The 26,802-nt window shown below is 43.4% G+C and overlaps 1 protein-coding gene across 2 annotated transcripts in view; it reads left to right on the top strand.

The window, feature by feature from the left end:
- LOC111952554 (low-density lipoprotein receptor class A domain-containing protein 3) overlaps window positions 1-23,197 on the top strand; it is a 113,871-nt gene extending 90,674 nt beyond the window's left edge. For both annotated transcript variants that reach the window (XM_023971363.3, XM_023971362.3), the window contains exons 5-6: window positions 17,195-17,591; window positions 18,026-23,197. In XM_023971363.3, the coding sequence (XP_023827131.1) occupies window positions 17,195-17,591; window positions 18,026-18,242 (614 nt within the window). In that variant the 3' untranslated portion in view covers window positions 18,243-23,197. The remainder of the gene's footprint in view (window positions 1-17,194; window positions 17,592-18,025) is intronic.
- Window positions 23,198-26,802: the final 3,605 nt, after the last annotated feature.

The raw sequence follows: 26,802 nt of genomic DNA, 5'->3' as shown, positions 1-26,802 counted from the left end.
TATGTTACTATGTGGACAAGCTGTGTCGCTGCGAGCCTGAGAGAGAAGAGAGAAATGAAGAGAGAAGAGAGAAGAAAGAGAGGAGAAGATGGCAGAGAGACAGAGGAGACGAGAGATGAGATGAGACAGAAGAGAGAGAGAGAAGAGAGATACAGAGAGAAGAGAGACAGAAGAAGAGAGAGAAGACGAAGAAGACGAGATGAGGAGGAGAAGCGGAGAGGCAGAGAGAGACAGAGAGACAGAGAGAGCGATAGAGAGAGAGAGAGACGAGAGAGAGAGAGACGAGCAGACGTAGAGACCAAGAGATAATCGAGATAATGCAGAGAGAGAGAAACTGGTAAGGAAAGCATAAAAATAAATACAGAAGGAGAGGAAGAAAGCAGGGAATACAAAATGAACATACAGAAAAGAGAGGAGTAAAAAAAGAAGGGAATAAAAATGAAGATACAGAAGGAGAGGGAGTAAAGAAGGGAATAAAAATGAAGATACAGAAGGAGAGGGAGTAAAGAAGGGAATAGATGGAGGAAGGAATGCTTGATCAAGATAGCCAAGAGTGCAGTGGAGAGTATAACTCAGGCCCCCCACTGGCAGGCCCCATGCTTTTATCTAGCTCCGCAGCTCTCTCACATACACCCATACATAATTCATTGTGCAAGCATTGATCTTAATTGGTTCCGTTTTGACTGTCCCTCCTCCAGTGTCAAATGTTCCTGGTAAGCAGGCAGCACTCTGGGCTTTGGGTAGCCAGGAGAGCGGCGTTCAATAGCATTTTCTCTGTGTTGCGTTTCCTGATTGACCGTTGTTCTCTCGTGGGGGAGGGGTTGCTATTTCCAGGCGCACTTGATTTACAGTCAAATGCAAATTAGCTGAGAGAGAGAGAGTGAGAAAGAGAGAGAGAGGCTAATTACTGGGTAAGGAAAGGCATAAAAACAAAGATACTGAAGGAGAGGGAGTAAAGGAGGGAATAGATGGAGGAAGGAATGCTTGATCAAGATAGCCAAGAGTGCAGTGGAGAGTATAACCCGGGCCCCCCACTTGCAGCACCCTCAAATGCTGCCCCAGCACCTCACACAGGAGTCTCAGAGAATGGACACCTCACCCAGACCAGCCAGACACCCTCCCGAAGGACCTGCACTGAGAGAACCCACGCCAAGAGGACCTACACCCAGACCACAGCATCACCAGCCCCACCCCATCCAGCTGAGACCCCCCCCAAGCAAACCCTGGCCACACTCTATATAGGCCTCCCCAGATCCCACCTATGCCCCTTCTGCCCCTGCAGCAAGGACCTCAACATGACAGCCGCACATACACTGCCGTTCAAAAGTTTGGGGTCACTTAGAAATGTCCTTGTTTTTGAAAGAAAAGCTATTATTTTGTCCATTAAAATAACATAAAATTCATCAAAAATACAGTGTAGACAGTGTTAATGTTGTAAATGACTATCGTAGCTGGAAACTGCAGATTTTTTAGGCGTACAGAGGCCCATTATCAGCAACCATCACTCCTGTGTTCCAATGGCACGTTGTGTTAGCCTTTTGCAATTATGTTAGCACAGCTGGAAACTATTGTCTGATTAAAGAAGCAATAAAACTGGCCTTCTTTAGACTAGTATCTGGAGCATCAGCATTTGTGGGTTCGATTACAGGCTCAACATTTCCAGGAACAAATAACTTTCTTCTGAAACTCGTCAGTCTATTCTTGTTCTGAGAAATGAAGGCTATTCCATGCGAGAAATTGCCAAGAAACTGAAGATCTCGTACAACGCTGTGTACTACTCCCTTCACAGAACGGCGCAAACTGTCGCTAACCAGAATAGAAAGAGGAGTGGGAGGCCCCGGTGCACAACTGAGCAAGAGGACAAGTTCATTAGAGTGTCTAGTTTGAGAAACAGACGCCTCACAAGTCCCAAAAGAGAAGAAGGAACAGCATCCCAGAGTCGCCTCTTCATGTTTGATGTTGAGACTGGGTGTTTTTGGCTGGGTACTATTAATGAAGCTGCAGTTGTGGACTTTTTTTATGGCCTTCCTCTGACACGCCTGGTAAATAGAGGTCCTGGATGGAGGAAAGCTTGGCCCCGGTGATGTACTGGCCGTAAGCACTACAATCGGGTCGGAGGCCGGAGCAGTTGCTATACCAGGAGTGATGCAACCCGTCAGGATGCTCTCGAGGTGAGCGCGTACAAGCTTTTGAGGATCTGAGGACGCCATGCCAAATGCTTTTCAAGTCTCTTGGAGGGAGAATAGGTTTTGTCGTGCCTCTTCACGACTGTCTTGGTGTGCTTGGACCATGTTTAGTTTGTTGGTGATGTGGAATGCCAAGGGAACTTGAGCTTCTCACCTGCTCCACTACAGCCCCGTCGATGAGAAATGGGGGAGTGCTTCGGTCTCCTTTTCCTGTAGTCCAAAATCATCATCTTTGTCTTGATCATGTAGAGGGAGAGGTTGTTGTCCTTGCACCAACGGCCAGGTCTCTGACCTCCTCCCTATAGGCTGTCTCATCGTTGTCTGTGATCAGGCCTACCACTGTTGTGTCATCAGCAAACTTAATGATGGTGTTGGAGTCGTGCCTGGCGTGCAGTCATGAGTGAACAGGGAGTACAGGAGGAGACTGAGCACTCAGCCCTGAGGGCCCCGTGTTGAGGATCAGTGTGGCGGATGTGTTATTACCTACCCTTACCACCTGGGGGCGGCCCGTCAGGAAGTCAGGATCCAGTTGCAAGAGGGAGGTGTTTAGTCCCAGGATCCTTAGCTTAGTGATAACTTTGAGGGCACTATGGTGTTTGAACGCTGAGCTGTAGTTAATGAATAGCATTCTCACATAGGTGTTCCTTTTGTCCAGGTGTAAAAGGGCAGTGTGGAGTGCAATAGAGATTGCATCATCTGTGGATCTGTTGGTGCGGTATGCAAGTTGGAGTGGTCTAGGGTTTCTGGGATAATGGGATAATGGTGTGATGTGAGCCATGACCAGCCTTTCAAAGCATTTCATGGCTACAGACGTGAGTGCTACAGTTGGTAGTCATTTAGGCAGGTTACCTTAGTGTTATTGGGCACAGGTCCTATGGTGGTCTGCTTGAACATGTTGTATTAGGGAGAGGCCGAAAATGTCAGTGAAGACACTTGCCAGTTGGTCAGCGCATGCTCGGAGTACACGTCCTGGTAATCGGTCTGGCCTGTGGCCTTGTGAATGTTAACCTGTTTAAAGGTTCTTACTCACATCGGCTGCGGAGTGCGTGATCACACTGTCGTCCGCGGAACAGCTGATGCTCTCATGCATGTTTCAGTGTTACTTGCCTCGAAGCGAGCATAGAAGTTATTTAGCTTGTCTGGTAGGCTCGTGTCAGTGGGCAGCTCTCGGCTGTGCTTCCATTCATAGTCTGTAATAGTTTGCAAACCCTGCCACATCCGATGAGCGTTGGAGCCGGTGTAGTACGATTCAATCTTAGTCCTGTATTGACACTTTGCCTGTTTGATGGTTCGTCGGAGGGCATAGCAGGATTTCTTATAAGCTTTCGGTTTTGTGTCCCGCTCCTTGAAAGCGGCAGCTCTATCCTTTAGTTCAATGTGAATGTTGCCTGTAATCTATGGTTTCTGGTTGGGGTATGTATGTACAGTCACTGTGGGGACGACGTCCTCGATGCACTTATTGATAAAGCCAGTGACTGATGTGGTGTACTCCGCAATGCCATCGGAAGAATCCCGGAAAATATTCCAGTCTGTGCTAGCAAAACAGTCCTGTAGTTTAGCATCTGCTTCATCTGACCACTTTTTTATAGACAAAGTCACTGGTGCTTCCTGCTTTCATTTTTGCTTGTACGCAGGAATCAGGAGGATACAATTATGGTCAGATTTGCCAAATGGAGGGCGAGGGAGAGCTTTGTATGCGTCTCTGTGTGTGGGGTAGAGGTGGTCTAGAATTATTTTCCTTCTGGTTGCACATTCAACATGCTGATAGAAATCAAGTAAAACTGATTTAAGTTTCCCTGCTTTAAAGTCCCCGGCCACTAGGAGCACCACCTTTGGATGAGCGTTTTCCTATATGCTTATGGCAGTATACAGCTCTTTGAGTGCGGTTTTAGTGCCAGCATCAGTCTGTTATGGTATGTAGACAGCTATGAAAAATACAGATGAAAACTGTCTAAGTAGATAGTGTTGTCCACAGCTTATCATGAGATACTCTACCTCAGGCGAGCAAAACCGAGATTCTTCCTTAGATATCGTGCACCAGCTGTTGTTTAAATAAATGCATAGGCTCCCGTGGGGGGTGTCTTACCAGAGGCTACTGTTCTGTCTTGCCGGTAGAGTGTATAATCCACCAGCTGTAAGTTCTTAATGTCGTCGTTCAGCCACGACTCAGTGAAACATAAGATATTACAGTTTTTAATGTCCCGTTGGTAAACTCAGCAAAAAAATAAATTTTCCTTTTTCAGGACCCTGTCTTTCAAAGATAATTTATTAAAATCCTTATAACTTCACAGATCTTCATTGGGTTTCTTCACAAAGGGTTTAAACACTGTTTCCCAACAATTAATGAATATGCACCTTTGGAACGATCGTTAAGACACTAACAGCTTACAGACGGTAGGCAATTAAGGTCACAGTTATGAAAACATTCTACTGACTCTGAAAAACACCAAAAGAAAGATGCCCAGGGTCCCTGCTCATCTGCGTGAACGTGCCTTAGGCATGCTGCAAGGAGGCATGAGGACTGCAGATGTGGCCAGGGCAATACATTGCAATGTCCGTAGTGTGAGACGCCTAAGACAGCGCTACAGGGAGACAGGACGGACAGCTGATCGTCCTCGCAGTGGCAAACCACGTCACAGCAAGAACTGGCAAATCTGCACAAAGATGCACTGCAGTACTTAATGCAGCTGGGGGCCACACCAGATACTGACTGTTACTTTTGATTTTGACCCCCCCTTTGTTCAGGGACACATTATTCAATTTCTGTTAGTCACATGTCTGTGGAACTTGTTCAGTTTATGTCACAGTTGTTGAATCTCGTTATGTTCATACAAATATTTACACATGTTAAGTTGACAGTGAGAGGACGTTTCTTTTTTTGCTGAGTTTAGGATAAACGGGCTTTCAGTTCATCCCATTTATTTTCCAGCCATTGAACGTTAGCTAGCAGGACGGAAGGCAAGGGCAGATTAGCCACTCGTCGCCTGATCCTCACAAAGCACCCTGATCTCTTTCCGCAAAATCTGCATTTCCTTCTCCAGCAAATAACGGGGATCTGGGCCTGGTTGGGTGTCTGTATTATATCCCTCCCGTCCGACTCATTGAAGAAGAACTCTTCGTCCAGTTTGAGGTGACCAATCACAGTTCTGATGTCCGGAAGCTCTTTTTGGTCATAAGAGACGGTAGCAGTAACATTATGTACAAAACAAGTTACAAACAACGCAAAAAAACTAACAAAATAGCATGGTTGGTGACGAGCCGATAAGACAGCAGCCTTGCCCTCCGGCGCATCACCCTACCTTTTTTTAAGGTATCTGTAGGCCGCTGTAGGCAGACCTGGCTCTCAAGAGAAGACAGGCTTTGTGCACACTGCCCACAAAATTAGGTGGAAACTGAGCTGCACTTCCTAACCTCCTGCCAAATATATGACCATATTAGAGAAACATATTTCCCTCAGATTACACAGACCCAAAAAGAATTCCATTTTTTTTTTTTATAATTTTGATAAACTCCAATATCTATTAGGTGAAATATCACAGTGTGCAACCACAGCAGAAAGATTTGTGACCTTTAGCCACAAGAAAAGTGCAACCAGTGAAGATTTATTTTCCCTTTTGTAACTATTTCAACATCGTTATAACACTGTACATAGCCATAATATGACATTTGAAATGCCTTTATTCTTTTGGAACATTTGTGTAATGTTTACTATAAAAAATATGTATTGCTTAACATATATTACCATGGCAATAAAGCTCCTATGAGAAAGAGAGAGAGAGAGAGAGAGGTATGTGAACAGACAGACTTGACAATGCAACGAGGGAATCTTGCTACATCCCAAGAGCCACCTTGCCTTCTCTTCCATCCAGGCAGAGCTGAGTAGAGCCATATACAGTTGAAGTCGGAAGTTCACATACATTTAGGTTGGAGGCATTAAAACTCGTTTTTCAACCACTCCACGATTTCTTGTTAACAAACTATAGTTTTGGCAAGTCGGTTAGGACATATACTTTGTGCATGACACAAGTAATTTTCCAACAATGGTTTTCAGACAGATTATTTCACTTATAATTCACTGTATCACAATTCCAGTGGGTCAGAAGTTTACATACACTAAGTTGACTATGCCTTTAAACAGCTTGGAAAATTCTAGAAAATGATGTCATGGCTTTAGAAGCTTCTGATAGGCTAATTGACATCATTTGAGTCAATTGGAGGTGTGCCTGTGGATGTATTTCAAGGCCTATCTTCAAACTCAGTGCCTCTTTGCTWGACATCATGGGAAAATCAAAAGAAATCTGCCAAGACCTCAGAAAACAAATTGTAGACCTCCACAAGTCTGGTTCATCCATGGGAGCAATTTCCAGACGGATGAAGGTACCACGTTAATCTGTACAAACAATAGTACGCAAGTATAAACACCATGGGACCACACAGCCGTCATACCGCTCAGGAAGGAGACGCATTCTGTCTCCTAGAGATGAGCGTACTTTGGTGCGAAAAGTGCACATCAATCCCAGAACAACAGCAAAGGACCTTGTGAAGATGCTGGAGGAAACAAGTACAAAAGTATCTGTATCCACCGTCAACGAGTCCTATATCGACATAACCTGAAAGGCCGCTCAGCAAAGAAGAAGCCTCTGCTCCAAAACCTCCATAAAAAAAGCCAGACTACTGTTTGCAACTGCACATGGGAACAAAGATCATACTTTTTGGAGAAATGGCCTCTGGTCTGATGAAACAAAAATAGAACTGTTTGGACATAATGACATCGTTATGTTTGGAGGAAAAAGGGGGAGGCTTGCAATCCGAAGAACACCATTCCAACCGTGAAGCACGGGGGTGATAGCATCATGTTGTGGTGGTGCTTTGCTGCAGGAGGGACTGGTGCACTTCACAAAATAGATGGCGTCATGAGGATGGAAAATTATGTGGATATATTGAAGCAACATCTCAAGACATCAGTCAGGAAGTTAAAGCTTGGTCGCAAATGGGTCTTCCAAATGGACAATGACCCCAAGCATACTTCCAAAGTTGTAGCAAAATGGTTTAAGGACAACAAKGTCAAGGTATTGGACTGGCCATCACAAAGCCCTGACATCAATCCTACAGAAGATATGTGGGCAGAACTGAAATAGCCTGTGTGAGCAAGGAGGCCTACAAACCTGACTCAGTTACACCAGCTCTGTCAGGAGGAATAGCCCAAAATTCACCCAACTTATTGTGGGAAGCTTGTGGAAGGCTACCCAAAACATTTGACCCAAGTTAAACAATTTAAAGGCAATGCTACCAAATGCTAATTGAGTGTTTGTAAACTTCTGACCCACTGGGAATGTGATGAAAGAAATAAAAGCTGAAATAAAAACTGAGTTTAAATGTATTTGACTAAGGTGTATGTAAACTTCTGACTTCAACTGTATCTGCAGTAGTGTGGTCCATAGATATGGGCTGTGTTGTGGACAGTGATAAGACCAACGCCCTCTCCCGTCCGTAGGGCTGGACAGGCCCAGTGTTTGAGGAGAGGGGATTCGATACAATGATCTGCATCTGAAACCTTGGTGCATTTCAGAACCAAGGGTAGTGTCTGTGTGTGTGTGCATGTGTGGGTAATATGCATGTTTATCTGTTTGTAGTACTTGCATGTACTGCATGTGTGTATTGGCCAAACAGGATGGATGTATGTTACTCTGATCGACTCACCAGTAGCCAGCCTCCCTCCCTCCGGTCTTCCCTCCCTTCCAGTCCACTCTGGGCTCAACTTTATCAGAACATGTCATGGCTGGAGACACTGGGTCTATGTGGAAAAACCACTGGTCTTTGTTACTGTTGCAGATAAGCCATGCCCAGACTGGTCCAATTGTGGGGTGTGCATCTGTGTGTGTGAAGGAGATATGGAGGACCCACTCACGTTGTATTTTCATTACCCCTGCCATATATGATCTCCTGTGCTGAGCACTAAATCACCTTCAACCTGATCTTCAGACGCTCACAAAGACTCCTGTCACCACCAGTTCCCATGTGGCTAGAGTTACAATGAGAAACGCTCGGTCTGTGCCTGTGTGTCAGCCCCCAACCCCATTTGCAGATCAGTGTCCCATCTATGCTCCCAAACCTTTTTGTCTGTAATGTCTTTTTTTATTTTGTTGGACCCCAGGTAGACTAGCTGTTGTCGTGGTGTCAGCTTAATGGGGATCCTAATCAAATCTAAATCTAAATACTTGACTATGTTTTCTCCAGCCACTGCGATATACTTTCCTGGCCAGAGGGGGAGCACTTTGAGTTAAAATCCTGTTGCTACAATTCTCCTGGTATCATTTAGTGTGAGGCATATTCTATTCTATTAGATCTAAGGGGAGCAATATAAAGTCCTCTAAAGGTAGCTTGAAATATGTCTAACATTTAACATGTACCCAGTTGGATTTCCCTGTTCAAAGCCTGTGAACGTTAGGACAGGAACCCCAAGGAAGGTATTAAGTTGGATAAATACCCAGTGCTGACTGAGTCTATAGGCTAATCTAATGGGATTTGATATAAGCTGCATACATTTGAAGGGGAACATATCCTAAATTCTGCTAGTTTTCATAACCTAGGGCATGGGGTAGAGGAGGATTTGTTGCTGTAAGAATGAGTGAGCTAAAGGTACTGTTTGTTTATTATACATCTCTAGGTGTGACACAAGGTGTGTGTGTGTCTCTCTCGCTCTCTCGCTCACTCTTGCTCTCTCCCTCAATTCAAGGGGCTTTATTGGCATGGGAAACATGTGTTTACATTGCCAAAACAAGTGAAATAGACAATAAACAAAAGGGAAATAAACAAGGGAAATAGACAATCAGAAATGAACAGTAAACATTAAGCTCACAAAATTATTTAAAGAACATAGACGTTTCAAATGTTCTATTATTGGCTATGTASAGTGTTATAACAATGTGTAAATAGTTGAAGTACAAAAGGGAAAATAAATAAACAGATAAATATTGTTGAATTTACAATGGTGTTTGTGCTCTTCTGGTTGCCCTTTTCTTGTGGCAACAGGTCACAAATGTTTTCTCATTATTTGGTTGGGCCTAGTTGTGTTGCTGTCTTGTGTGTGTTTGTGAACAGAGCCCCAGGACCAGTTTGCTGAAATGACTTTTCTCTTGGTTAATCTCTCTGTAGGTGATGACTTTATTATGGAGAATTTGAGAATCGCTTCCTTTTAGGTGGTTTTAGAATATAATTGCTCTTTTCTGGATTTTGATTTTGATTTTCATCCTAATTCTGCTCTATGTGCATTATTTGGTGTTTTATGTTGTACACAGAGGATATTTTTGCAGAATTCTGCATGCAGAGTCTCAATTTGGTGTTTGTTCCATTTTGTGAATTCTTGGTTGGTGATGGACCTGAGATCTCACAACCACAAAGAACAATGGGTTCTATAACTGATCCTAATATTTTTTGCCAGATCCTAACTGAGATGTCAGCCTTCATGTTCCTTTTGATGGCGTCGAAGGCCCTTCTGGCCTCGTCTCTCAAATCGTCCACAGCTTTGTGGAAATTACCTGTAGTGCTGATGTTTAGGCCAAGGTAGGTAGCATTTTTTGTGTAGGTGGAATTTGTATTTGTGGTCTTTGGACCTTTTTTGGAACACCATTATTTTTGTCTTACTGAGATGAACTGAGCCCAAGGACCCAGGTCTGACAGAATCTATGCAGAAGATCTAGGTGCTGCTGTAGGCCCTTCTAGCTTGGGGACAGAAGCACCAGATCATCTGCAAACAGTAAACATTTAACTTCAGAGTCTAGCCAGGTGTTTCAGATAGTTCTAGAGCCCTCGCCAATTTGTTGATATAAATGTTGAAGAGGTTGGGMCTCAAGCTGCATCCCTGTCTCGGCCCCTGGCCCTTATGAAAGAAATCAATATGTTTTTTGCCAATTTTTACCACACACTTGTTGTTTTGTAAATGGATATTATAATATACTATGTTTTCCCCCAACACCGATTTCCATCAACTTATATAACAGATCCTCATGCAAATTTGAGTCACACGCTTTTTTGAAATCAACAAAGCATGAGAAGACTTTGCTTTTGTTTTGTTTGTTTGTCAATTGGTGTGTGCAGGGTGAATACATGGTCTGTCGTATGGCAATTTGATAAAAAGCCAATTTGACATTTGCTCAGGACATTGTTTTCACTGAGGAAATGTAGGAGTCTGCTGTTATGATAATGCAGAGGATTTTCCCAAGGTTGCTGTTGACACATATACCACAGGAGTTATTGGAGCTAAATTTGTCTCCAGTTTTGCACTCAGTCTATATTATACACTCAATAAAACATACAACCATATACAGCTCTCTCTCTCTCTCTCTTGCTCCTCACCGCTGTTTCATTCCCTCTCTTTGTTTTTATGCCTTTCTTCTCTCTCTCTCGTGTGACCGAAAGGTTGCTGGATCGAATCTCAGAGCTGACATGGTAAAAATATGTTGTTCTGTTCCTGAGTAAGGCAGTTTAACCCACTGTTCCCCAGGCGCCAAAGATGTGGATGTCGATTATGGCAGCCCCCCACACCTCTCTGATTCAGAGGGGTTGGGTTAAATGGGGAAGACGCATTCAGTTGTACAACTGACTAGGTATCCCCCTTTCCCTAGCTCCAGACATCGCCACCGATGGCGGCAATTCTCCCCGTAACAGCATCACCAACTCTCCTCGTCAGGCCCTGACTTCAAGCACAGCAGCTACATCCACATTTTTAAAAACAGCCTTTTTGGGTACTTTTGTGAAAGATCAGAATGGTCTAATTTCCTGTTCCTGTCATGAAGTTAGTGGTTGTTATTTTACCCTGCTTACTGGCTGTGGAGCTATATCTATATATGTCTGTGTCTGTATACTTTTAACTTTTAATGAGTCTGATTGCTGCTGTTTTACACTTGAAAATGAGATGTTTTATCTCAAAGAGTCTCACCTGCATAAATAAAATGATAAAGAACATCAGATAAAAAGGTTTGGCAGTGGCCATGGCTCTTTATCTCTCTCATAGTGTCCTGCTGCATCCATGGCTCTGTATCTCTCTCATAGTGTCCTGCTGCATCTATGGCTCTGTATCTCTCTCATAGTGTCCTGCTGCATCCATGGGGTTTTGTGATAGCTCCCTTTGAACGCACACACACGCACACAGCATAGCTGTCTCCTCTGGGAGGTCTGTCCTCAACCTGTGGATCCTGCAGACTGCAGACAGACAGACAGATGGACAGACCGACTCCCTTTGTCTCTCTGACATGGATGAATAGTACTCCCAGGGGGCATTAGTGTGTGTGTACAGCCACTACTCCCACCCTTCCCTTCCTCTCTCACCTCTCGGCCCAAAGCACACAGTTACTATGGAGACGGGCCCCTCAGGTTCAGTAGGAGGGGCCTGTAGTCAAAGCTCTTTCTAACCACTGACCCCTCCCTTGTCTTACTATTCCTGCAGAAGGTTCTGTCCCCCCAACCACACACACATCACACCAGCACCCCACCGCTTATCTCTAAGGAATTCTGCATTTGAAAGTCTTTGACACACTCTGTGTTGCACCAAAGCACCCAACCGTTTTTCTTCACTGGAATCCCTAATGACAAGTCATTGTTGCACTATTCCAGCCAAGTCTGGCTCCCTGCAATACATTTTATTAATCCACTCTTTCACTTTGTCCCAACATCCCTCCCTCCACCCTGCATCACTCTTTCTTCTTCACTTCTATTCCTTCTATCAGTCTTTCAACCCCTCCATTCCTCAATCCCTCCGTCCTCTCCCAGTGTGTATGGATGTGGTGCAATCTGTTAGTGGTCTCCATTGCCTGCCTCCAAACATGGCTGGTCGTGCTGCTGTAACCGTGTGACAGAGTGTAATGGCCGTGGTGATAGTTGCAGGCAATGGAGCGGACAAGTTATTACAGGACAGGCAAATGGAGACTTGATAGAGCATGAAAACCTCTCCTCCCAGCTCTGTGTGGCTGGGGGCTGCCTCCCTCCCTCCCTCACTACCTTTGGCTCTTTTATTTTTTTCTCTCACTCTCTATCGTGGCCTCACTCACTCTCTCTTTTTCTCTCTGTTGTTCCCTCCATGTTGTTGATCCCACCCTACCTCTCTCTTTCGCTCTCATTCTCACTTTCTCACTCATCCAAACACTCTCTGTCGTTCTCTTCCCCTCTCTCAGAACATAATAACAGGAGAGGGTCACACGGGACATGACATATGAACACTAGTAACGCAGCAGCAGCAGGCAGGGGGAGTAATGGTGTCTCTCAGGGAGCAGCTAACATGCTACGCTATGCTATCACTGCTAAAGAGAGCAGCATGGCCAGACAGCCAATGGAATTCTGAGAGGAGAGGGGGAGTATGGTGTCAGTCCCTCAGCCAAGTTGCCCACCACATCCACCACAGTCATTTTTAAGAGTTTGTTTTTCCCTCTCTACATACTGTTCCACCGACAGAGGAATCTGAGAGTGAGTAGCTAGCATATGAATAGTACTCCCAGGGGGCATGAACAGCATGGCCCCTACTACTTGTTTGTCGTTTTTCATTTATAGATTTCCCTCCATGTGGGTTAGGATTTAGTTAGCAGATTTGGACCAGAATGAAAGACGTGTTGTAATTTTTGAATAGTGTTAATTGCTTTTTTTCTCACTTAGTATGTGTGTGAGTGCGCACATGCGCCGGGGTATATTTGAAGCCTGTTAGCCAGATGGCTTGTCCGCCTGTTTGGGCTGTGTTTTACCCCTTCTTCGGCTGTTGCTCTGGAGGGCTGCCCAGGGGGTGAGGGGTGTCGGCCTCKCTTCACTGGGGGAACTTGGACAGGAGGAATAGTCCTGTTTGAGGTTTTAGTCCTGCACTGAGGGAAACCAGTTTTCCCAAGATGTGGTGAAAATATAGGAACAGACTGCCCCCTAGTGGTACGTCTCACCACTACTCCACTCCACGGCATGGTCATCTTTACTCTGGCTCAAGCTAATGTGTTGATCTGAGGAGCGGCCAGCTTTGTCACTGACTCCATTGTTGCACCATCATCACAAACCTCTCTCGCTGTTATGTCCGTGCCGCCAGCTGAACCAACACCTGTAATTATCAACCGTCACACGGCATTTCCCCACCTCTATGGAATGAGGCAAACAAACCAATCAACTGGAGACGAAGCAGTGGAATGTTATAGCAGGAGATAGTGTTTTTCCCCTTGTTTTCTTTTTCTCTCTTCTAAAGGAGAGTATGTGAATACATTATGTGTTAAGGTACGTAGAGAAAGGATTTGCTGTGCTGTGTACGGCTTTATTTGTATAGATGTGGATCTCCTCTCCTGGAGTATGAGCAGGGAAAATGTCTCTATTCCTTTATTCCAGTATTGCCAGCTCCCTATTTCTCTCTCTCTCTTCTCATTCATTTTGACATGAGTCGCTCATTAGCATACTTGCAGGCAGGTGTCCAATCAGGATGAAAGAATGCGCTTCAAAGAAATCCCCTGTATCCCAGCAATAAAATGGCAGTGTTCTGTTAATGTCTGTCATAGTTTGATTTGATCAGACAAAGAAGAGTTTCAGTGCTGCTCGTTATAACCACTGCATGTTCAATATGTTGGCCCTCAATATAGCAGGCATTCTCCAATACCGTGTCTCACTTTCCTGTATGTCTTACTCCTGTCTATGCATCTGGATCATGAGCAAGAAAGAGATTAGGCAGGCTTTATTTTCTACTTTATTTGTCAGGCTTTGTTTTTAGGTTTGTGTGTCACACTGTAACTGCACCCTTGTGTTTCTGTGATGACACTTTAAAGGATCTACCTCCCACTCCACATCCTCTCTCAGTTCAAACGACAAGAATACACCTGGTGGGACTGCCTGTTCCAGCTACATGTCATCTCCATGGTAGTAAATTACTGCCTATAGAGGAGAGGCTGGGGGAGATGGAAGAGAGCTGGGAGGAAGGAGGAGGCAGTGCAGGTACTAAGAAGGGAGAGCAGGCGCTGAGAGGATGGGAGAAGAAGGGGTTGWGAGAAGCCACTCTGGTATGATTAAAGTGGTCTGTGGGAACAGCAGGCAGAGCCTGTGTGATCCCTGGCCCTCTACCTCTTCTGGGGGGAAAGGTTTATGAGCACTTAGAGTATAGAGACTCTGCTAGAGGTGATGGTGTCATCTGGGAGTGGCAAAGCTCCCTTATGGAATGGAAAAATGCGTGTGTGCTTCTATTCTGATGTGTCTGCATCAGAAACACCAGTTCATTAGCACGGAGCAGGTAGTGCAGTAGAGACAGAACAGTAGCCTTTTCATATAGGCCCTCTATCGCTAAACACATCAAATACCTACCCATTGTTTATGTGGAGGCATTATGAGCATGGACGTCACCAGGACCTGGCTTTTGGGGCTTTAGTCCCGAATGATTTTGGGTCAGCCAATAAGCTTTTGCGCTGCTGCAATGGTGTAAAACAAAATGTGTCAACTGAATGTGCCACTTAACTCCCAAAGTCATCCAACCGTTATAATCAGGGGCGTAGTGCTGCTGGTGCGCAACAGAGCCACGCTCCCCCACTTTTCACAATGGTGCTATGTCTCTCAAGATCACTTAATGATTACTTATCAATCCGAATATAAACCGAATATAATAACATGATAATGTCAGGCCACTGTTATGCCAAAAACACCATGTAATTTCTTATGTGCTGAAATGTTAAATTTTTTTCTCATGAGGTGGCTGTGTTTAACTTCATCTGGTCTCAAATGCGATTAGTTCGGCCGGTTACTTACTTACTATATATCTTTCAAGGAGATTGAAATGCATATTCACATGAAAGTGATTGGGATCAAATGGTTGCCGTGCAGCATGGACGTTCACCTGTAAGACGTGAATAATTATCATTCACGATTGACAGTGATGATGGCCTAATTCATAATAAAGTAGGCCTAATTTGGTGTTTTAGGATTTCACAAATATAACGTTTTCCTTTAGCTACTTACAGTATGTGTAGGCAAAGCCAATCATACAATTTGGATGATGCATTGTATGTACATTCTAAAATGCATGTTGGTACCAACTTTCATTCAGAAATAATGGCGTAATAATTATACAAAAATGGTACATCAAAAAGTAGCACTACACCACTGGTTATAATGAATGTAAAGCACTTGCCGTGAAAGGTCAACTGATAATTGGGACGACGTCGTTGCGTTGCTTTGAGACAAACATGGAAACTCATCTTGATAATTCATGTCAGATTTTTGTTTTCTCTGAGTCTCTGTTTGGATATTTGGTCAAAATTAGGCAGACAATTGTTAGCTAAGTTTAGGGAAGTGCTCATGATCATTAGTCTAGCAATTGAAAGTAATGCAGATTTTACACACGCATTAGGCCTATAGTCTACCTAATGAGCTTCCCTGATGTTTTCCTGAACTTTTCAACACTTTTCTGATGCATTTTAGTCACTTTTATACTACTGATGCGAATACACATTCGTACGCTTTTCCCATAGACTATTCAAGTCATTTGACACGTTTTATTGTTTAAAGAGGTCATAAGGCCTCTGCATCGTTTCAATAACAATATAGCTGAAACTACTATTGGCTTCATTGATTTACTGAATGTATTCCCTTGTAAATGTAGGCTAAGCTAATTGCTGATAGATGATTAAAACAAATATTGTAACAGTAGGCCTACCGAAACAATAACCTCATATGGGGTTACTGACCACACTCGATTGAATTAATGACAAAAAGTGTTGACTATTTAGCCTTGGGGAGAGCACAGCACATGAAAGAAAACAGCGCTGCAGGAAGGGGTGCTGGAAGTGTTGCAGATACATTAAAATACATTTGCCAAACGCATAGACCTAGTGAGTCTACAGTCAGGAATCCAGCAACCGGGCAGCCCACGTGGGAAATATAAAACAGCTGATTGTTGTTGAGTTGTGGCTGTCAATGAACAGCAGGCAGCAGCTAGAAGGTGTTTTGCAATATTTCAAAATACAATTGCTGGACAAATAGGAGTTTGAGTAGCTGAGTGCCACTGGAAAGTTGTTGGACTATACTTTCCTCCTCATATTGTAGGCCTAAAATCTGTGGATCCAATATTTTCATTTGCGTACGCTATTGGTTGCTTTAAGACATGGGTCATTCATTTTATTGATCGCAGTATGTAAATGTCAGAGTCGCTTGTCATTTTGATCATTTCTGTGGTATAAAAAAGTATTATTGTAATGTCTCCAGTCATGTACAATGACGTAGAACTCCAGGATTTTTTTTWTWTTTTTTTCTCGGACCCACAAACCCCTCACTCCCTGGTCTTCAGGACTGAGCCCCAAATATTTTGAAACTCTGGTGATCGCCCTGATTATGAGTTCCTTTTGTCTGTGCGTCTGGCGAGCGGGACGGGTGGCAGCGGTGGGATCCCTTTATCTGTTTTTCTTTTACTGCGCTAATTACTGTAGTATTTAACTTTTGTTTTGGACCGCTCTCTGCAGAGCTCAGCGCATAATGAATAGGACCAAGGAGCCGAGGGAAGGAACGGCCCGGGTCTGAGTGAATGAGCATCACCATGACAGGGGAAGGGGTGTTGGTGATTGTTTAGTAGCGACTGTTGGGGGAGGGGGGACGCACATTTTATTCAGGCTAGTTCTGAGTGCGGCCCTTGGTCTCCCCAGACTACCCGCCCCCATACAGGAAATGTTTCCCTCCTCTCATCTGGAATAATAAAGCACAGTGCTCCTTATTAGTGTTGCAACTCCTGTTAATTTCAACCAGTAGGCTGCTGCTGTGTTTCTGACTACTATCCCACTGTTCCCTTTTCTCATCTTGACCTGTGAGTTCCTAAGTGTTACTCTCGTGTGTGTGCACGCATTGCTCACTCCTCAACAGCAGTAATCTGACCTTCCACGTAGTGTTGCTCTCTGTTTTCATCTCAGACACGAAGCTCCTGAACTCTGCATAGGTTCTCTAGAAAATAACTGTAAGATCGTTTCCCCCTTAGATCTAGTCCTACATTAAACAGATCCATATATTTCCCTTCTCTCCTCCAGAGGCTCCAGGTCAGGACTTTGTAACCCTGGACTACCGCAACTACCCCAGCATCACCTATGCAGTAATCGGCAGCGCTGTCATCTTTGTCCTGGTGGTGGCGCTGTTGACCTTGGTTCTGCACCACCAGAGGAAGCGCAGCGTGCTGCTGCCCCGTGGGGTCCGGGGGTCCTCCCACCACCACCACCACCACCAGCCCCTGTTGCTGTCCCGACTGGTCATCCTAGACCGGGGACATGTCCACCCGGCTGGCCCTGGCCTCTCCCCCACCTCCCCGTCTGCTGCGGCCCAGTACCCTGCAGGTCCCCCAGGGCTACAGCTGCTGTCTGGGGCCCTCTACCCAGCTGGCATGCCCATGGACTCACCACCTTCCTACTCCCAGGCTGTACTGGATGTCAGGTAGGCTGAGAGTCCGCTTGAGACATACTGTAAATGTAGTTTACTGGAGGGGGTAGTGTGAGGCTTATCATTTTGCCAGCTGTAGCTTTGTCTATTTTAATGTGTTTGTTATATTCAAAATCAAATCAAGTTGTATTTGTCACGTACACATATTTAGCAGATGTTATTGCGGCTGTAGCAAAATGCTTGTGCTTCTAGTTCCGACAGTGCAGCAATATCTAACAAGTAATATCTAACAATTTCACAACAAATACCTAATACACACAAATCTAACTAAGAATTGATCTGTCTCTAAACTTAACTAAATACAATTCAGAATACTTCTGACCATAATTTGTCGATTTATTAGTTAGGACGTTAGAATGCAACAGTGCAATAGTAGCATAATTATATGTACGCTCCTTTACTTATCTATTTCTCCATCTCGCCTCCAGCCGGCCTCCGTGGTTCGACCTCCCCCCGCCTCCCTACCTCCCAGATGGGGAGGAGCTGCCGTCAGAAGGTGAGCTGCCCCAGTACGAAGCCCCCACAGTGCCCTCCACTCAGCCCAATACATGCCCATCTGAGCCCCCTACACCCAGAACTGTGGCCCCAGGCTTGTCCCGGCCTAGCCTCAGCTCCAGCTCCAGAGAGGAGTCGGACCAGCTGTAGTCCTCTGGTTACTGCATCTACGTAGGACTACAGTACCCAGCCTCAGCGCTGTGGATGGCTGAAGAGAGAAGAGCTGTGCGATATGTTAAGGCCCAAAGCACTGTCCTGCCTGCTGTGGGAATGAGAGACAAGGCGCTATTCTACCTATAGCTACAACTGACTGACTGACTTACTGAGACACTTGGAATCATTACTCTTGTTCGTTGGCGCCCTCTGCTGGAAATGTATCTACATATCCCTGACTGGGCTAACTACTCATTCAATCAATCAGTCAATCATCAGTCAATTGCATTTAATCTGTGGCTATATAGTGCTTTTTACAAATTAATTTCTCACAGTCTGCTTAACAGAAACCAGAGCCTAAACTTCTAAAGACTGAGAAAAACTTCCACAGCCTCCCAACACTATTCATCTCCTGTTGGACTGGTGAAGACCAGTTGGGTGGTTGGGCGGAGATCCTTTAGCTTGGATTAAGTTGACTGGATAGATGGTCAACCTGTGTAGTACAGTCATGCATTAACAATGAAGTAGGAGTCGCACTAACTAACAGTATTTGTGGTACTCATAATGGGTCAAATGTCACAGGGCGTTACAGTGGCAGATGTATATGTTGTTTAAGAATAGTGAAAAAGGCACAGTGTCATATCTGTAATGTTACAGTTTAGCACATTAGGACAACCAGCTAGCCACAGAAGCTCTTGGGTACTGGACATACTGCACTTCCCTCCCATCCATATTGCATGATGCTGGTTCTCTTCAATCTCTATTCTCATTGGCCATCTRTTTCATTTCATAGGAATAACTGGAATCATATTTCTCTGTTATAGAGCACTTGTGGTGATTGTTGGGTATGCACGTAACTTGTGTTTTGGCAGGAACTCAAATGGAAGTATTATTTGAGGATGAGAACATGTGGATGAAAATTCTCTGACTGAGTAAGGTCCCAAAGTAAGGTTGTTTATTTTGGTATCTGTGCCTTTTCAAAGCACTAAAATATAAGTTAACTGTATGTCCACTCAGGGTCTAGTTTGACAGCTGTTCATTGAGATCTTGTTCTACTGCCCATGATAACAGTGCAAATTGCTTTATTTTGATATATCTCCTCAGACACTTTGGCAGAGAGGAGCAGAATGTTCAGACTGCACTTCATGTCTGATTAGTGTTTTTATGTTGATGAATGTTACACTCTGCTGCCTGAGAGCACAGGACAAACATTTTGTCAGGGAAGAGATAAAGAGGAAGTGCAGAAATGATGTGGACTGGAGCAGAGACCCTTCCACTTGGTGCCTTGGAACACAAGCGTGTACATTTAAATAAGCATTCGGGATTATCCTCAAGTAAAAACAAATCTCAATTGCATACAAGCATTTTTGTTGAACAATGTCTATTTTCAAAACGAGGCTCACAACACACAGAACTATGTGGCTGCTTGCAAAACAGTAAATACACAAATACATTCAGCAAGGCTAAATGAGACCGAAATTGCAAATTCATCAAAAGAAGACGACTTACTGCAAAAACATCAACACAAACATACAGTGTATTGGGGTATTGTGTGTAGGGGGAAAAAATCATTTCATCCATTTTAGAATAAGGCTGTAACATAACAAAATGTGGAAAAAGTCAAGGGGTCTGAATACTTTCCCGAATGCACTGTACATATAGCTGACAAAACAGAAAGTTATTCTGTCTTTTAAAAACACCAGTTGGTCAATAGATTTTCTTTGCAGTCACTACTACATCATGATGATCGAAACAGGAAATACAACTATCAAAGGGTGCAGAACTATGGACAATTACTCTCCTTTTATGCATACTTTACCAAACCATTTCATACACATCAAATCAAGTATTATTCCTGATCAAAAAGAACATGGAAAACAAAGCACATGGTTTGCAGAATTCATTCACTGGTATCATCACAATCCAATTCCATGTATTCAATACATATGCTGTTCTGCTCATAGGTTTGTAGATGTTCCATTGGCAAGCAGACACACAATCCCCAATAGATATAAGGACAGGTGAATACAGTGGAGGAAAACAACTGAATWTATAGGCCTCAATCCTCACCAAACCAAAGGTGTGTAATATTGGAGATGACTTGTCTCATGAGTACTTGGAAGGAACTGAACTTCATTTTCTGCATCTCTGCATGTTGTAAACAATCATAAAACTTAGGCTGTCCGCATTGCGTAGATCTTTCTCTATACTGTACCGGATTTACTATGAATAAAACCATTGTCTGTTTTGTGCAGTAGTATTAACTGATTGCCGGAAACAGGGAACACATTGCAACCTGTTCTCTTCTGATGAAAACAATGTGTTGACATTCTGTGAACAAAACACTTAACAGCGATTTTTTTTTTAAATGACAATTGTATTGACATTGTTGCTAAAGTTAATCTAAGATATGCAATCCAGGTACAAAAACAAGAAAATGATCAGACAATCTACAAATGTATTTAAGCATTTGATCATTGTTGTTTTGCTATACGGACATTTAACCACAGTTCCAAAAAATGCTTSACTGAGAAAAAACTGTAAGAGCATTATTCAACCCAGTAAAAAAGTGTTTGCTCAATTGACTCTCATATAGTCACTGACAAAAATGATCAGACTTTTTCTCCTTGGTTCCATAATGATGTGTTACTGGCTGCACCATCTCCCAGCATGTATTTCCTGACAAACTGAAATGAATCATCACAGATGTGGTTGGTCGCGCATGCAGTGTTATCACACACTAAATAGTATTAAAGTGTATTTCAATATGTCAATCAGAAGGAAAAAAATGTTGCTCTACAAATTGCATTTTGATAGATTAAGGATATACTGTTTTGACTGCATATGTAACATTGTAACCTCTTGTAGTACTTCAACAGAACTGTATCAGCTCAGTATCCTTACTGGGTTGTTGAGGCAGACATGTGGGTGGCAGATAGCCTATCGGTTAACAGCACTGGGCCAGTAACAGAAAGGTCACTGGTTTGAATCCCGAGCCGACTGGGTAAAAAAACGGTTGATGTGCCTTTGAGCAAAGCATTTAAACCTAATTGCTCCTTTAAGTCGCTCTGGATAAGAGCATCTGAGAAGTCACAGAAAATAATGTAAAGTAAGACAAGCATTTTGTATGGAGCAGTGAAAGTTTAATTCCATTTGGGACTGTTTTACCTATAGTAACTTGGTTAAAATGTCTCTCTTACTGTATTTCTTTGATTCGTACTCAATCACATACTCATAGGATCCCAACTGTCTCAAATGCTGTAACTGCCATTCCTATTATACAGACTATTTTCTGAATTTGTACCATAGCTGTTTGACCAATTTAATTGACGCCAAATAATGTTTGGATAAAGAAYAAAAATACTCAATCTTTTTATTATAAGTGTCCCAATTCATTGTTTAGAAATATGTAAGTCTCAGCTGTACAGATGATGCGAGAGAGAGAAGACTGCCATTCCCTGTCTGTCTGTCTGTCTGCCTGTTTGTCTGTCTTGTCTGTCTTGTCTGTCTGTCTGCACCGCCCAGCCCACTGTGCAATAACTAGAATTATTAATTGACTGACTGGTAAAGTTCCTATCTGAAGGATCTGTAATGTATTGTTGTTGTCGTGTCATTTCCATTTCAGAACTTGTCAAGGGTTTCATGTGACCATGTACATATACGGACAGTGAGAGAGTAGAGACATTTATTTAAAAACATAATATTTAGACTTTAAACTAAGAAAATAATGTTTAATTATCAAACATATTACTTTGAAATGCTTTGTTGTTTTGGGCTCTGTACTTTGGATTTGAAATGATTCAACTGTCAGCTTTAATTTGAGGGTATTTTCGTCCATATCAGGTGAACCGTTTAGAAATTGCAACACTTTTTGTACATAGCCCCTCCCATTTTAGAGGACCAAAAGTATTGAGACAAATTCACTTATGTGTATTAAAGTAGTAAAAAGATAAGTATTTGGTCCCATATTCATAGCTCTCAATTACTAAATCAAGCTTGTGACTACAAATTTGTTGAATGCATTTGCTGTTTTGCTTTGGTTGTGTTTCTGATGATTTTGTGCCCAATAGAAACATTGTAGTGTCATTTTGGAGTCCCTTTTATTGTAAATAAGAACAACAAGTTTCTAAACACCTCTACATTAATGTGGACGCTACCATGATTACAGATAATCCTGAATGAATTGTGAGTGAGAAAGTTCGACGCAAAAATATCATACCCCCAAGACATGCTAARCTCTCACCATTACAATAACAGGGGAGGTTAGCATTTCTGTTGGTTTTGGGGGGTATGATATTTGTGTTTCTAACTTTCTCACTTTCTGCACTTTAACCTCATAGTCATTGTATAATTTCATATCCAAAGTGCTGAGATACATAGCCAAAACAACAAAACATTTGTCACTGTCCCAATACATTTGGAGCTCACTGTATATCCCCAGCAGTCATTTGGCTGGTGGTGTTGAACAACCTATAAACCAAAGATTATCATTCATTATAATTATAAAATCCAGAAGATAAGGCTTACTCTCCAAAGTCACGTCCCCCAGTAGTGTTGTGTCTCGTTTTGTGTCAGATACCTAACTGACTAGAGGAACAGGAGTGGTGTTACTCAGAGTCTCGGGACAATCTGGGTTGTATTCACTAGGAGCCAAGAGAAGCAAGTGGGCTGAAATGCTGAGGAACTAACTGAAATAGTCAATTGTCACTTTCATGAATGCAACCCTGGTCTGTATCTTTTCTGTTACAATGGTCTGATAGTCTTTTCACATGACACTATGCTTTCGTTTGCGATATAGAGGGATGACTGATTTGTTGTTCCATTCTGTTGGAGACTTGTGTTTCATGTTGTTTGTATCTTTTACACACCACCTTTTTGTTTCCGTTGCTTTTCTGTCTGATCAAATATATTCTGTACATTAAAAGTAATATAAAATGGTTCTGATTCAAATATGTGTCAAGTGTTTTTCTCATTAGATTCAGTCTTTGTTTCCCATCATAATCTATGTTAAATGTAATTATTGTTGATTCATTTCACATGGTTGTGCCTGGGATTTAGTTCAATCATCCTACCACCTGGTGCCACTCTTTCCCTACAATACAATTGGCCAGGCTTAGGGARGCTGTTGTCTGAATCTGAGTCTTTAAACCACTATAGTCAGAGAGAAAGAGGTGAAGCGAGAAGTTTTACTCCACCCAAAATCATGAAAATAAGCCCATGAAGTGAGGAATTTTTGTATGGTCAATGAGTGTCGAATTTGGTCATCAAAAAATGTAATTGCTAATTTTCTACGTGAGGCTTATTTGATTGAATAGAAGTTTCATGATGGTTAAGTGGTTATGACACTTTATTTTAACCATGCAAGTCAGTTAAGAACAAATTCTTATTTACAATGATGGCCTACAGCGGACAAACTCGGACGATGCTGGGCCAATTGTGCGCCACCCTATGGGACTCCCAATCACAGGCAGTTGTGATACAGCCAGTTGTGATACAGCCTGGATTCAAACCAGGGTGTCAGTAGTGACGTGTCTAGCACTGAGATGCAGTGCCTTAGACTGCTGCACCACTCAGGAGCCCCCCTAAGATATAAGTGGACGCACGTGGCATTTTGGCAACTTACCCAAAAATGACTTTATGTCGGAGTTGTGCCTGTTGTCACAAAGAGAGCTTCCACCATTTTATGATGTTAGTATGTCTGTGCTTTGATCGATATCAGGGCACAACTAGTAAAAATCTAATATTTGTCAAGGGTTTTGAATTTAATGTCATAGTGAACAGGTATAATGCCTTTGGGCCAGTCACCCATTCTTAGTGGTGTATTGTTTGAACGCTCAGACCCCCCACCTTCCTCACCCCTTCACATTAGGGCTCCCGAGTGGCGCAGTGGTCCAAGGCACAGCCTCTCAGGGCAAGAGGCATCACTGCAGTCCCTGGTTCAAATACAGGATGCTTAACATCTGACTGTGATTTGGAGTCCTGTCTGGGGTAGGCTGTCATTGTAAATAAAAATGTGTTCTTAACTGACGTGCCTTGTTAAATAAAGGTAATTTTTTTTTAAATTAGGACACAACAGATAGCATCATAACATCTCTGAATCAGGCTGTCCCTAGTCTACTCTCTCCCCTTCTCTACCCTCTCATCCCTTTCTGTCCCCATCTCCCCATGTCTACCCCTTTGTCTGCCTTGGCCCCTCTCTCTTCTCTACCCAAACACGGAGGTGGGGGACCCTGTTTGCATAGTCCCAACCCATCCTCACAAGCCTTAATTAAAGGATTGCTCTCTCTCTCTCTCTCTCTCTCTCTCTCTCTCTCTCTCTCTCTCTTCTGTATCTCCAACTCTGCTAGGACCTCGTAATTAATCTGTAGTTCAGGGTTAGGCAGACCAGGCCTACCAGACAGCTGGTGTGGAGGAGAGAGAACAGCCAATAGCTACCCAGGAAGAGACGGCGTGGCGACACACAGACAAAGACACAGGTGAAGTGTTGATTTAGTGTGGCCCGCGGTATATGAAGATGATGACCACTGGGTCCCCAAGGGAATGAGAGCAAGCCCATAACACTGATTTAATGGCCCAAGGGGGGTCATTAAATAAAATTATATATATATATATATATATATAGCACCTCATACATGACTTTTGAAGTGCTAATTGTGGTGTTGATGGTGGTAGTGTGATGATGCACATGCTATAATAAGTTGGCAGAGTATATAGCTAAGGGGCAAGGGATTTCTCTCTCCTGGGACTCTCATTTGTATTACATTACCACCGCCCATGGCTGTTGGATGCACTACACGTGTGATGCATCTGGTTGGTGCCACATTTCCTTTCAAATGTTTTAAAACATGCATTGTAGAGTCATTACAGACTCTTATAGATACATCCCATGATTCCACATTGCCTCTTGTAATAATTATGGCCATTCTGAAGTAGGCCTATACAGCTTTACTATAACTGAATGAGTATACTGTAAGGTGTCCAATCAAAAAGGCATATTTTACCAATGGTCCAAACATGTCTCTATCATAATCCATTTAAAAGTTATTGTCGGTTTTACCTTTGTAGGATGGCCAAAATTAGGGTGACTAAATCAATGSAGGCCAGAGAAAAAAAGAGGTTACAAAAATGGGAAAATAGCATTGCATCAGGTTGCTGTGAGAGAATTAAGGCTAACTGACAGGCTTACCGTTGAACTCGTTATATAGAGGTAAGTTGGTATCATTTTTGAGACATGACATGTAGTATTTTGATATATTTAGGCTACACTTTTCATATTAATGTGAAATTCCTGTTCTTTTTCAAAGATTTCTCACAAAAAAAGCGTATCTCTGTGAAATGACAATGGTGCACTGAGTGGACCGCAAGCTTTTCATTTTCTTCCCACTCTCTTACACTCTCAATCACAGCCACTTGCGCTCACACACACACTCTGCTACTGGGCTGCTCTGCCATAGCTCCAGTGAACTGGAGATTAGACTCTGTTTTCTCATGTAAATGTAGTGATTGTGGAGGGGCAGGAGATGGAAGGCGGGGCGTATTGTTCGTGTTGGAGGCAGCTCTGAGGGGCTCTGCTGAGGGCTTGGTGAGCTGGACTCTATCAGATGAAGAAAGGCCTCAGAGGGGGGGGGGGGGGGGGGGTGAGGGGGGGGGGGGGGGGGGGGGGCGAGGAGCGAGGGGAGAAATAGAACAGCTGGCGGAGTCACGCGTGCAACCCCAAAACACACAGAGCCAGACGCACTGAGCACGGTGGGAAAGCCCAACGCTAAGATGTCCACAAACACACACACAGTCTCTTGTGTTATTATAGCACCGGCAGCGAGGGTGTGCACACACATACCAAATCACAACATCAAAGCTCAATCCACAGAGTAGACACAGAAATCACACACTGACACACACCAGCATTAAGAATCAGCCCTATTCCAGCATGCCTCAGTACACACACACTACCACACACACACACCACACACACACACACACACTACACACACAACACACACCACACAACACACACACACACACACACGCCAGTGCCACAGCACATCACACACACACACACACACACACACAACACCAATTTAGACTACACACATCAGGTGCGTTAAATCACATGTTCACACACAGACACACACGCACTCAAATAAGTTAAAACACACACAAAGAAACACACACAGACAGAAAGAAAGATGGATCAAGCAGTCTGTTTCTTTTCCGGCCTTTTAAAATCCTTAAGAGTCTGTTGATGGACCCGTCCGTCAATTTAAGTAACATAATAAAAATATCTCCATTAAAATCTGTCAGTTTAAGCTACAGATAGGCCTATCAGTTTTTTTGCATGGGCTGCGTCTCAATCTACCACATCCGCCGACACCTACAGTATGTTGCCTTTCCACATCTGCAGTGGAAGGTGGCCGAGCTACAGAGGTGTTTGTCAGACCATGAGAAGTCCCAAAAATATGTCTTCTCCCGAAATCATTTATAGCATCTGAACGGTTTGGCCTACAAACTAATTTGACCACTCTATGGAATGGGGAGACTGATGGAGACAATGGTGTTC

The sequence above is a fragment of the Salvelinus sp. IW2-2015 genome, linkage group LG26 (assembly GCF_002910315.2).
Source record: "Salvelinus sp. IW2-2015 linkage group LG26, ASM291031v2, whole genome shotgun sequence".
NCBI lineage: Eukaryota > Metazoa > Chordata > Actinopteri > Salmoniformes > Salmonidae > Salvelinus > Salvelinus sp. IW2-2015.
The sequence above is the reverse complement of the archived record's forward strand: the minus strand, read 5'-3'. Positions and strand labels throughout refer to the sequence as shown.